This window comes from Chroicocephalus ridibundus, chromosome Z (assembly GCF_963924245.1).
Source record: "Chroicocephalus ridibundus chromosome Z, bChrRid1.1, whole genome shotgun sequence".
Classification (NCBI taxonomy): domain Eukaryota; kingdom Metazoa; phylum Chordata; class Aves; order Charadriiformes; family Laridae; genus Chroicocephalus; species Chroicocephalus ridibundus.
This window is the reverse complement of record NC_086316.1, coordinates 75,824,265-75,835,610: the sequence shown is the minus strand read 5'-3', so window position 1 is coordinate 75,835,610 and position 11,346 is coordinate 75,824,265. Positions and strand designations below refer to the sequence as shown.

The 11,346-nt window shown below is 57.8% G+C and overlaps 2 protein-coding genes across 7 annotated transcripts in view; both read right to left on the bottom strand.

The window, feature by feature from the left end:
- Positions 1-349: 349 nt before the first annotated feature.
- On the bottom strand, positions 350-5,079 carry STOML2 (stomatin like 2). Its single transcript, XM_063321161.1, has 10 exons — positions 4,987-5,079; positions 3,920-4,072; positions 3,514-3,613; positions 2,801-2,859; positions 2,595-2,696; positions 2,166-2,300; positions 1,494-1,638; positions 1,081-1,160; positions 733-861; positions 350-627 (listed from the first exon to the last, which is right to left on the bottom strand). Exons 1-10 carry the CDS (start codon positions 5,035-5,037, stop codon positions 496-498), a joined length of 1,086 nt encoding a protein of 361 aa, XP_063177231.1. The 5' UTR covers positions 5,038-5,079; the 3' UTR covers positions 350-495.
- A 143-nt stretch (positions 5,080-5,222) lies between these two features.
- The window catches only part of ATOSB (atos homolog B), a 40,305-nt gene continuing 34,181 nt past the window's right edge, over positions 5,223-11,346 (bottom strand). For all 6 annotated transcript variants that reach the window (XM_063320693.1, XM_063320694.1, XM_063320689.1 and 3 more), the window contains 6 exons: positions 10,043-10,101; positions 9,671-9,767; positions 9,028-9,186; positions 8,541-8,609; positions 6,712-6,917; positions 5,223-6,406 (listed from right to left, as the gene is read on the bottom strand). In XM_063320693.1, the coding sequence (XP_063176763.1) occupies positions 6,253-6,406; positions 6,712-6,917; positions 8,541-8,609; positions 9,028-9,186; positions 9,671-9,767; positions 10,043-10,101 (744 nt within the window). In that variant the 3' untranslated portion in view covers positions 5,223-6,252. The remainder of the gene's footprint in view (positions 6,407-6,711; positions 6,918-8,540; positions 8,610-9,027; positions 9,187-9,670; positions 9,768-10,042; positions 10,102-11,346) is intronic.

The following is an 11,346-nucleotide window of genomic DNA, read 5'->3' as shown; positions in this document are numbered from 1 at the left end:
GGAGCGGCAACCCGAGCACCCCCAGCTCGACGGGGACGCCGCTTTAATTAATTCATTAATCGCCAGAGGCGTCCCCCCCTCCCTTCCCACTACAGAGCACCCTCCGCTGCGCACCGCAGCGGCAGCTACCGGGAGAGCGAGGGGACCATGATGGAGAGTTGCTGTGCCCGGCGAGGGATCCCCCCACGAAAGAGATTTCCCCCCGCCCCAGGAGAGAGACCATCCCCCAGGAAAAGGGTGCCCCCTCGGGAGAATTCCCCAGCTTCTCTTGCGGATCATTGCGTGTCTGCAGGAGCTTAGGAAGGATGGCCCCCTCCTCGGTGGCAGACGGCAGGTCGGGCTCCTGAGGGCCAGGGGACACGCTGCAGCAGCACCGCTACCATTTATTACATGATTTAAATTCAAATACAAAATAAGGACGAAGGGAAGAAGAGCGTCTGACCGGGGAGAGCAGCAGGACAGGACTGCCGGAGTATGGGACTCCCCCCAGCCCCGCTAGCTCGAGCTGGCCTCTTCTGCCTTCAGCACCTCTGCGGGGGCAGGCTGGAGGTCCTCACGGGCTGAGGGCACCTCCTCCTGAGTCTTCACAGCTTGGGGCTTGGTCAGAGAGGTGTATATCCCCAGGGCCTGGAGGAAACAAGAGAGCCATGGGGGAGGAGAGGGCTGGGCCCCGCCAGGTGGCCACCATCACCTCCCCTGGGCAAGAGATGGGGTCCCTCCCACCACACTGACCTGTGCCACCATGCTGCTGACATCGCCAGTGTTGGAGGGCAGCAGGAGGGTGTTGGAATCTTTGGCAAGCTTGGAGAAGGCGCTCACGTACTGCTCTGCCACGGAGAGAGAGGCGGCGGCGCTGCCGTGCTGGGGAGAGAGGGAGGAGGCTCAGCAGCGAGACAAGTACCACCAAGAGTCCGTCCCTGCCCCTTCCCCAGACCACCCTGGCCCCGGGGATGGCAAAACTCCTCACTTATTGCCCTTGAAGACACCAGGGAGTGTCCAAGAGTAAGCCAGGTGCCACCCGGGCCGTGGTGTCACCTCCCTAAGTGCCAGCGCCGAAGTGGTGGCTGCCCCACGGCTCACCTGCTGTGCCAGAGCGGCTGCCAGGAGTTGAATCGCCTCAGCCTTGGCCCTGGCCTTGACCAGCACGGCATTGGCTTCTCCTGCAACGAACCACAGCAGGACGTGCATCAGAACCGCGACAAAGTGCTTGAAAGGAGCGAATTGGGACCATTTCAAGGAGCAAACCAAGAAAATTTCAGGCACACAAAGCCTCCTCTTCCCCAGCGATGCTCCTGCCACACACCTGCTGCCCCAGGCTGCAGGGCAGCAACACGAGCTGGAGCTCATCCCGAGGGACCCAGCAGGGAAGGACCAGTATGGCTGAGGAAGCCTGGCCCACAGAAAGCGATGTCGTCTCTCCCCGGGAGAGTCACCCCTCGATGCAGAGGGCTACTGATCCCCCAGGTCCCACAAGTTCCAGCCCAAGGTGCTACCAGCAGCTTTGTTGATTTGTTCAGCCTTCTCAGCTTCTGACGCCAGGATCTGGGCCTGCTTCTGCCCCTCAGCCACGTTGATAGCCGATTCCCGCGTCCCCTCTGACTCCAGTACCATGGCCCGCTTCCGCCGCTCTGCCTCCACCTGCAAACACAGGTCAGATTCCAGCCTGCCCCGGCCGCACTGGGGAAATCCCAGCCGTGGGGCGAGCGCAGCGAGGACATGCTCCTACATCCCGCTTGGGCAAGCAGGGGATGAGAACACAGCTACCAAACATGGAGCGATCCCTGGTGAGGGCTGGTTCTGCTCCTCACACTGCGCAGACCTCCGCAGCCTGTCCACACCTAACCAGACAGCTGCTTCCCTCTCCTCCCCTTCCAGCCTGGAGATCCCAGCTTTTCACAAGCGGAGACATTCAGCTCTAGGATTTGCTTCCTACAGAGCCTTAAAGAGAGCTGGCAGGGCTGGTGTGTACCAGGCAGGGGCCACCACTGCCGAAATAAGGACGGGAATCATTTATTCAATAGCTGTACATTGGCAGCCAAAGTGCCAACAGGTTTCCCTCCCCACAGGAGGGACCAGCACTGCCAGCGCTGGATGGAGAACCACCACGCTGCACGGAAGGGGAGACTTCCCTCTTGTTCCAGACCGCCCTTCCCAGAGAACCGAACCTGCATCTGCATGGATTCCTTTACGCGTGGGGGAACATGGATGTCTTTGATCTCGTAGCGCAGGCACCGGATGCCCCAGTAGTCCGAGGCCTGGTTGATGGCATCCACAATGTTGGCGTTGAGGGACTCCCGCTCCTGGAAGGCACCAAAGAAATGGCAAAGAGCAAAGAGGTGCTAGGTGCTTTAGCACGAGACAGGGGTCAGGAGGGAAGCAGACACATACCGCCTCACAGGGAAAGGTCAGACAAAATAAAAAATAACCAAAACAAGACCGATCTCCCAGGATTCACTAAAAGCACAACTGAAATAGAAGCCAGAAGCCCTCTAAGCAGAGGACATTTTGCAGTTAAGCGTATGAGCCTGACCACCCAGACTGCCCCGGGGCTTCGAGAGACGCCGGCAGCTGTGTGATCCGCCTCCCCAGCTCACCCGGAACACTCTGTCAAGGGAGAGCTTGCCAAGTTCAGATCTCATGGTGGTCTGGGCCAGCTGGGTCACTGCATACTCAGGATCTTCCACCCCATAGCTGGCCTGGAGAGCAGAAGCAAAAAACAGAGTCAATGTCAGTGCCAAGAGGAATGCAGTACAAGGCAGGGTTTGACTTGGGCCGAGTGTCGGCGCAGCAGGGACGGTACCTTGTAGGGGTCCATAACCCGCAGATAGAGCACGCCATCAATCTGCAGGGTGACGTTATCTGCCAGGAGAGAACACGTCCTGAAGCAGCAAAGACAAAATATGGCAACCCCTTCTCCCATGACAGAACTAGCAGAGCTGGGCAGGGTTATCCCTTTCCCTTTCCCATGGTGTCAACAGCATGGCACCAGAGTGGGATTTGCTGAAACGGATCCCCTTATCTAAAAGACTTTGTAAAATGAACCTTGATGTTCCCTAAAAAACACTAAATTTTGATGTTTTAATACACAAGTCTCAGGTCTCCAGATCAAAACATTTCATACTGTAGTTATCTTCATAAATAAAGATTTAAAGGGGAAAAAACATAAGACAAAACAAAAAGCTTAACACTAGAATTGTAACAGAGCTGTCCATTAGCCTGATCTGAAATATTTTTCACAGAAACACAGAGATATTTTTTTTGTGGTTCAACACAGGAGAACATCAGAAAAATGGATTCCCGCTCAGGTGCAACCCAGCAAGAAAGGGCAGTCGCTGCCTCAAAAGGGCAGACGAGACCTCCTGGGGTTCTCCCCCTCACAGAGCCAGGAGTACGGCTCCCCAGGGACAGGGCTGAGTGCAGGAACATGGGGCACCTCCATTCCTCCTGCGCTGTTCCCTCCTCACCTCAGATGCAGCAGAAGGAAAAGGGCAGGACACAGAAGCTGTTCCTTACCTAGGGTGACAGCTGATTGCTCTGGGACGTTAATGACGATTTCTTTGAGACTCTGCACATAACGAATCCGATCCAGCAGAGGGATGAGGAAGTTCAAACCCTGGGAAAAGGGAAGGATTAGGTGGCTGAGCCCTCTGATCTGGGGTTTTCTCCCCCAGAAAGATCAGCCAGACTAGACAGGGCTGTGCCAACAGATGCTGAAGGCAGAGGAAACATGCTTTACACATGGGACGAAATTAAAGTTTTTCAGTGCTTTTAACACTCCACTAAGGGAAATTAAGTCTACAAGCAGTCAAAAATCTGGAAGAATAAGCACACCATCCGCTAAATCCTCGCGGATAGGACGCGCCTCGCTACAGCTTTAGGAACTTGCTGAATCCAGAAGGGGAGAAAAGCGGCTCCTTACAGGCTCGAGGATTCGGTGGAACTTGCCCATCCTCTCCACCACCCAAGCCTCCTGCTGCGGCACAAAGAGCACCCCAATATTCACAGGCAGTCCAGAGCTCAAGCGGCACGGTGCTGGTGCCAGCCACGCTGAACGCTTCAGCTGCTGGGAGCGCTGCAGAAAGGAAAAGGAACAGAATGGAAACCAGCTGCCAGCACCATCCCTGCTCTCCTGTCTGGGATTGCTGCTCGTGGCCTGGATACACCAGGGCAGGAAACAGCACTGACTCCACGAACAAGCCCACGCCGTGAGGGACATGGGCTGCCCCCACAGGGGTGAGACCTGGACCCCAGGGCCAGCCCGAGTGTTGGGGCATTCCCCACAGATGTAGGGGGGCTCACCCTTATGCTGGAGCTTTCTTTGCGCTTCCCCTTCCCTCACATCCCCACTGAGGGGGAGAAATAAAACCTCCCTGACACCGTAAGGGAAAGAAAGGGGTAAGTGTGTGTCTTTTCTGCCCCACTCAGCCGCCTGTAACCCGGTCATACCCCTTCCCCTCTCCCTCACCTCAGTCCCAGGCCACCCGCCTTCGACAGCCTGACCCTCCCCATCCGTGGCTGCCTTCTAGCCCCCACCTCCAAGGATCTGTTCCCCCCGGGCATTCCCTCACCCTCCTCCCCACAGCCCCTCACTACCTCCCATGGCCTGCTCCCCCCAGCCTCTCCACACCTCTTAGTCCTCCACAGCCCCCCACAGCTATTCCTCCCGCAATTCTTTCCCCCCCCCCAGCCCCTCCTAGTTCAGCTCTCCGCTCCCCGCACCCCATTTCCCCTCGGTCCCCCAACACCACGCCCCCACTAATACCTCCCAGACCTCTTCTACACCCCCTCTGCAGTCCCCTACCCACTCGAGCCCCCACAACCCCAGCCGCGCTCGCCTCAGCGCCCCACCACCACCAGCCCGGAGCTCCCCCAGCCCGGATCCCCCCCAGTCTCCTCAGCACCCCCAACCCCGGGCACCCCCCCAGCCCGGCCCCCCGAGGTGCCCCTCATTCCCCGCCCGGTCCCCGAGGCCTCCCGCCGCCCCACCTGCAGCAGGCCCAGGCCGGGCAGGGCCCGGCTCCCCGCCCGCGCCAGCATCGCTCCGCCGCCCGCCCCGCTCTCCCGCCGACCCGGAAGAACTCCCTCCCAACAGAGGCACCGCCCCTTCCGGGTGCCCCGCGCCGACGCGACCCGTCCGATCGCGGCGGCCATGCCCCTTCGTTCCGCCACTCCGTGGTTCCCCCCTTCGCCTCCCATCAACGGCGGGCACCCGGCGAGGTTTCCAAACAGGTATTTATTTAAATTAGAAACAAAACACGAAAAGTACCGGTACGGCCTCACCCGGCCCCGTTAGGACGCGGTGAGTTGACCCCGGTGGGTGGTGGGGGGAGTGGTGCCTCTCCACATCACCCCCAAATCCCCTTGTGAAGGCCCAGCCCGACACCCGTGCAAGGGCCTGTGCTGCTGCCACCCCTCCCCGGGGCTCTGCCAGCGCTCACCCCCCCTCCAGCTCCTGGGGGGGCGCCAGGCAATCGCCCCTTTCTCTGGGAGCCACGGCACCCGCAGGCTGGGGGCGACTCTTGCAGGGAGGGCTGTCCCCATGCTCCTGCAGAGAGGCCCAGGACCCCAGACATATGACAGCTCTGGTAATGGCTACTTCCCCACCAGGCTTGCCCTCAAGCTGCCTGAAGTGGGGGCTGGCCCCAGGGAGCTGCTGCCCAGCAAGTCTCAGCCTCTCCGAGGGCTTGTAACGCACCCCCAGCCTGGCAGAGTCCACAGCCCCAGGTGTTCCTGTCCCTCCCCAGTCACCCTCACAGTCCCCACTGCCCTGCCCTGGTGCGGGCAAGCCCTGTGCTACCAGGGGCGTCATGCAGGACGGTGAGGGTGGAGGGGGGGGGGGGAGGGGAAAACAGCACAGCACCTCCTGTCCTCTGCACAAGACTCCTCAGTGCTCCCAGCAACAATAAATACAAATAAATACAAACTCTTCCCACGCTTTTTGCTCCCAACCCCTGGACCAGCGTGGGCAGCATCACCTGGAGCCCTCCCCCCCCCCCAACTCTTCATTCCCCCCACCCCAGCTCCAGCCAAGTCTCTAAGCTGCTCCCCAGTCCCTGCCCCTCCTGATGAATCCCCATCCGTGATCCCAGCCCTGCCACAGGGCACGGGCACGGCATCCGTGCTGTTCAGGAGGACCAGGGCACGTGGGGAGTGCGATACTTTGAGGCGGTGGTTGCTTGCTGGCCCTTTACTCATTTCTTCCCCAAAGTGCTGGGCTGGAGGCTCGTGGGTGGCGTTGGAGGATGGAGAAGGTCAGGCCCGAGGTGAGTAGGAGGGGTTCCTCGGCATCTCCGTGAAGGATTTCAGTTCGTAGGGGATCCCCGAGTCGACCTCGATCGACTTGCGGGAGAAAAGCAGCCGGATGTCACCGTGAAGGTAGATCTTCCCCGACTTGGAGCTGTGAAACCTGAGCAGGGACAAGAAGAGCAGGGCAAAGGGACCTCAGGCTCCCAGGCAAGGGCAGGACAGCCTCGGCGGGGGCACAACCCCCTTGCCTACTTTGGCCCTTGGTTACCTTCAGAGGGACAGCGGACACTGTCCTGGGACAGGGTGGCAGCTCTGACATACCCAAAGGAGCAGGTGGTCCCTGCTCCTCCCCAGGGTGAGGGGATCAGGCTGCCATCTTCCCACTTTAGAGAAGGCAGGGACACATGGGACAGGAGCCCAAAGGCCACCCTGGGGCAGGTGTTTATCCCTCCCGGTGTGCCCTACCTTAGGTGCATCAGGTAGCAGAGGACCCTGCGGGGCGGGCCAGTGCCCACTGCGCTGCTGGGGGCCATGGTGGCCCCTTTCCCCTCCCCAACAGGCACCAGGAAGATGCGGTGGCGTAGGAAAGTCAGATGGTTGGCTGGCATGTCCTGGAAGTCGTACGTCACCAAGAACATCTTCACCACAGTCTTGTTGGGGTTAAATAAGGTCTGGGGGCAGAAGGTGTGGAATAATTACTAGATTGGCTAAAAATACAAAAGTACAGCATTGTTCACACATTAAGGAAAAGTATAAAATCAAGAGGCTTCTGAGGTAGAAAATAGCCATGGCTGGCATGAAGGATATACCACCTGTGGTTCCCTGATAAGGATGCTTGTGAAGCTACATGAGGTATGGGGTGGGATGCAATTATTCCGCGGCTTTACCTTATGATGTATAGCAGATACGGGAATGGGATGATACCATGAAACAGATAAACTGCCTGCTCGATACTCAGAGCCAACGTTTTGACAAATTTTGATGAAATGCTGTCCTTTGTGCGAACTTTGCTCATTATAACGTCATTATAATACCAAAACACAACTCCACGCCAAAGGCTACCCGCCTCTAAGGTGCGACCACTCCTTCTTGAGTCTACGCCCCGAATTTCTCATAAACTATACCTTTAATTGTGAAGCGAGAGAATTTTACACCAATCATAATAAAAGCATGTGTGACTAAAGTCACTCAGACTCCACCTTGAAGATAACAAATAGTATAAAAATAGCCCAGGAGAGGGGGGATACCCAGGGAAGACACCATCACGAAGAATTCCATCACCGATTTCCGGGACCAGCCGACGGGCTGAGCCTCTCTTCCCCCCCATAGGGACGCCTTTGGGTAAGACTTAGACTATACCAAGTGCTTCCTCGGGAAACTTACAAATTTCTCTAGAGAATCTCTTTCCTACATTTATAGCTAGGCTGTATCGTTTATAACTTTGTCGGGCATTCTGTATACTTTCATTTGCACGTGCTTTGCAGACAGTGTATTTATCACCGGCAATCCTAAGAACCTATATATCTGTTGTTTAAATAAGCTGCACTTTTTAAGTAGCTAGTCATTTCGGTTTCTCACTGAACGCGACCAAAGACTCAAGAGTGGCCATGCTAGTTCAGGAGCACGACTAGACTGAAGGTGCAGTCCACTATTAGTGTATCCAAATCGTAACAGTTTAATACATATTAAACGTGATTGGACTGATAGTGCCAAATTGGGCATCACTCAGAATTTAAACCCAGCCGCACCTGGCTTCCCACCTCGGTGAGGAGTGTTAGAACGCAAGGGGGTTTATTTTCTGCCAAAACCGCTTGGCCCCTTTCACGCAACAGAAGGGTAGGGGGTGAGGCTGGGAAGGGCGCAGGAATGGATCCATAGGGAGGGCTGGGGCATCTTGGAGTGGTGGCAGCAGGCCTAGGAGTCCAGAAGGCCCCACACCAGACTCAAAGGGCTTAGCCTGAGGTCCAGAGGTCAGTTCTTTCCACCCACCCCCACTCCTGTGCTCCCATCCCACCCCCACTGCATGTACGCGCTCTCCTACCAAGACCCCATCCCTCCCCACCAATGTCTTCCTTCCCTGCACCTCCCAACACCTTGACTCCCTGCCAGCACCCCGGGGACACCATGCTCCCCCCCTCCGCTGTGCTGTCTTGGCAGCCACCCATGCTGCACATGCTTTGTGGCTGCTGCCCTGCCAAACAACGTAACAGAGCATATCCACCCCGGGTGGGAACCAGAGCTCACCGTGTCCCCTCCCCATAGCACTGACAGAGACCAGGGGATGGACAACTCACCACTTGGATGGTTCCAGTTTTGGGGACACTGTAACCCTTCTTTCCCAAGGTCTCCAAGTCAATCACTCCCTGGGCCAAAAGAAAGAGCACATGAGAAGGAGAAAGCTTGTAGAGAGCCCAGCTGGGACCCGGCATGGGGCCGAGAGCCCCTCTTGCCAGGAACGCCTGGCACAAGGCAGCAAGAAGCAGCCCAGCTCAGTGCCTCTCCAGGGGATGAACAAGCAGCAACACAGAGGTGACAGCAAACCCAACAGCCATCAGACGGTTGGGCAGCAGCCTGCCTGTTTATACGCCTGCAAGGGTTCTCTCTTCTTTCTCCCTTTGCTTTTGGGGTTAAAAACTGCTCCTGGCACAGCCAGAGGTCTCCTCAGGTAGGTGGTTGCTTGAGCCACCCTCTCTGTAGAGGGGCAGCCGCCAGGACACTCGGTGCCTGTGTACAGCCCCCACTCACCTCCCCCACGGTCCCAGCCCTCCCTCGTCTGCGTACCAGGAAAGGCGAGGGCACGCTGTGTTCAGAGATGTCAAAGTAGGTGACGTCAACGGGCAGGGTGACGTGCTGGGGACAGTAGGAGCCACTGGCACCAATCTCTGCCATGAACCCCTCAATCCTCCCCGACGGTGCAAAGCGCCCTTTCAGGATGGACTCCTGAGAGTGGACAGAAGCGTTAGGGACCTTCAAACACCAGTACTGCCTCTCACCTTGAAGCTGCAGGTGCGATCACCCCCATTTCCACCACAAGCTCATGTCTGCTTGCCCTCACATGGCTCCCAGTTTTCCAGAGACCACCCATGAGGGGCCCTGGCCGCTTGCTCTGAAACAGACCCATCCTGAATTGGTGTGCTAAAACCAGCCATCTAACACAGAGAAGCAGTAAGAGCGCCTGCGCTCAGCCCCGCAGGAGCCATCTCACCAGGGTTCAGGGTCCTGGCACCTCACCCAAGGATCTGGCTGAGACAACCTGCTGGTGGATGGTGGCTGTGTGACACAGCCACTGCATACCAGGCCCTTGGGGACAACCACCCCAGCCCCACACTGGGGATCCTGTCAGGTTCAGCCTCTCACGTCTGTCACCAGCCCAGCCTGGAGACCTTGGGACCCGCCTCCCGCCCTGGTAGGTGGGTGCCATTACCTCAAAGTTGCCCAGCAGAGCATGGCTGACAGTGGTAGTGGCCCAGGATGTTGTGGAGGACCTGGTACCCCTCCGGAAGCTGCTTCGGAGATGTTGCCTTTGAGAGAGGAGAGAAGATTGCTATTGGACTGGAGAGCCTGCTGCCCTCTCTAGGTCCCCATGTCCCTTTCTTTGTTGGAGGTTGAATGCACTTTCACACCCAGCGGGGCAGAATAGACCTCCCTCTGCCACACAGCCTGGGGTCTTGTGGAGGGGAGACACCTGTGGCAGGGAAGGGACCCAATCTGACCCTCCCACAGGCCTGTGGGGCATTAGGGTGGCTGGGCCCCCCGAGCCCCCACATCCATCCTGTGGGGCTACTGGAACACTCACCATTTGAGGTGCATCCCGCTCTTCAGCCTCCTCCCAAATGTAGCGCAACTCTCAGAGCTCTGGAGGGAACATGAAATAGAGAATGGTGTTAGGGCAGCAATTGGGAACTGCGCACCCCCAGCAGGTGCTATTGCCCCGTGCCCTGCCCCACAAGGTCCCAGTGGATCGGAGATGTTCCCATCCATGGGGAGGTGCCAGCAGCCTCTGCAGGGGTGGCCAACAGGGCAGCATGATGTCTGAGGTGTCTGGTGGAGATACAGGGCTGCCCCAACCCCACAGTGTCTCTGTTGGGGATGAGGTGTTGGTACCCAAAGCCAAGGGTGCAGCACACAGCTCGCACCTTGCAAAGCAGGTCTCAGGACCAGCCCCAGTGACAAGATATCCCCAGACTGAGCCACGCATCAACCCCACCTTGTACCTCCCAGGGAAGGGTAACATGTATGATGGAGCTCCCTGACCAGCCCAGAAAAAGTCCAGTCCCCTGGTGATTCATACAAGGTCCTCTGTAGTGCCACCAGGCAGAGTGGTCTGCTGCCCGCCCCTGCCCACTGCCAGGCTCCTACAGCAGTAGGGTTAAAGCCAGGGCCACACTGCAGCCTCCTTTTAAAGATGTCCCCTTTTCAGGGTTTTTCTTTTCTGAAAGCCACACAAAGGGCAGCACCAACACAAAGGGCTGATGGAGCTGCCTGGCATGACCAGGCGGGAAAACCCAGGGAAGCTGCTGGAGGGCTTCACTCTGCAATGGCAGTGCTGGGGGCAGCCGGGCTGGGGGACACTCACCAAAAAGGGCACACGAGCAGGGATGGAGCTGTTCTCCATGGACAATGTGTCCTGGCTTGAAACAGCAGGAAGCCACGGCAGCTCTGCACTTGGTCCCTGAAGTTCCCCACACCATGGGAAAGAGAGGAGCGTGCCAGCTCTGGCATGAGCTTGCTGCAGCCTCAGCCGGCACGATATGGTGAAGGCAGAGAGCTGGCCAGGAGGGGCAGGTAAGCAGGGGAGAATTGCAGGTTGCTCCTGAGCTGCCAGGGTGGTTGCAAACCTCTGGAGTCTGCCCCATTTTTGAGTGCGTGGCACCCTGGGGACAAGCCATGGACACCCCAGAATTGCCAAAAAGCCAGTGGCATCTCTGCACACAGCACTGGGGCTCCCACTCCCTGACCAAGGCACGTCCAGTGCCATCCCCTGCCACCAAACCCTTACCCTGATGGACAGGTATCACAGACAGGGACTCAAGCCACCCCACTCCTCTGCCTTCCTCCTCATTAGGCAGGCAGAAGACAGCCACTCTTCCCAAGCCTGAT

Bases quoted from the DNA above. Each gene is read 5' to 3' on its own strand.
- STOML2 (XM_063321161.1), bottom strand. From the start codon at position 5,037: ATGCTGGCGCGGGCGGGGAGCCGGGCCCTGCCCGGCCTGGGCCTGCTG. The intron at 4,073-4,986 runs GTGGGGCGGCGG...TCCTTTCTGCAG, and splicing joins CCGGCCTGGGCCTGCTGCAG to CGCTCCCAGCAGCTGAAGCG. The intron at 628-732 runs GTCAGTGTGGTG...TGTTTCCTCCAG, and splicing joins TCAGCAGCATGGTGGCACAG to GCCCTGGGGATATACACCTC.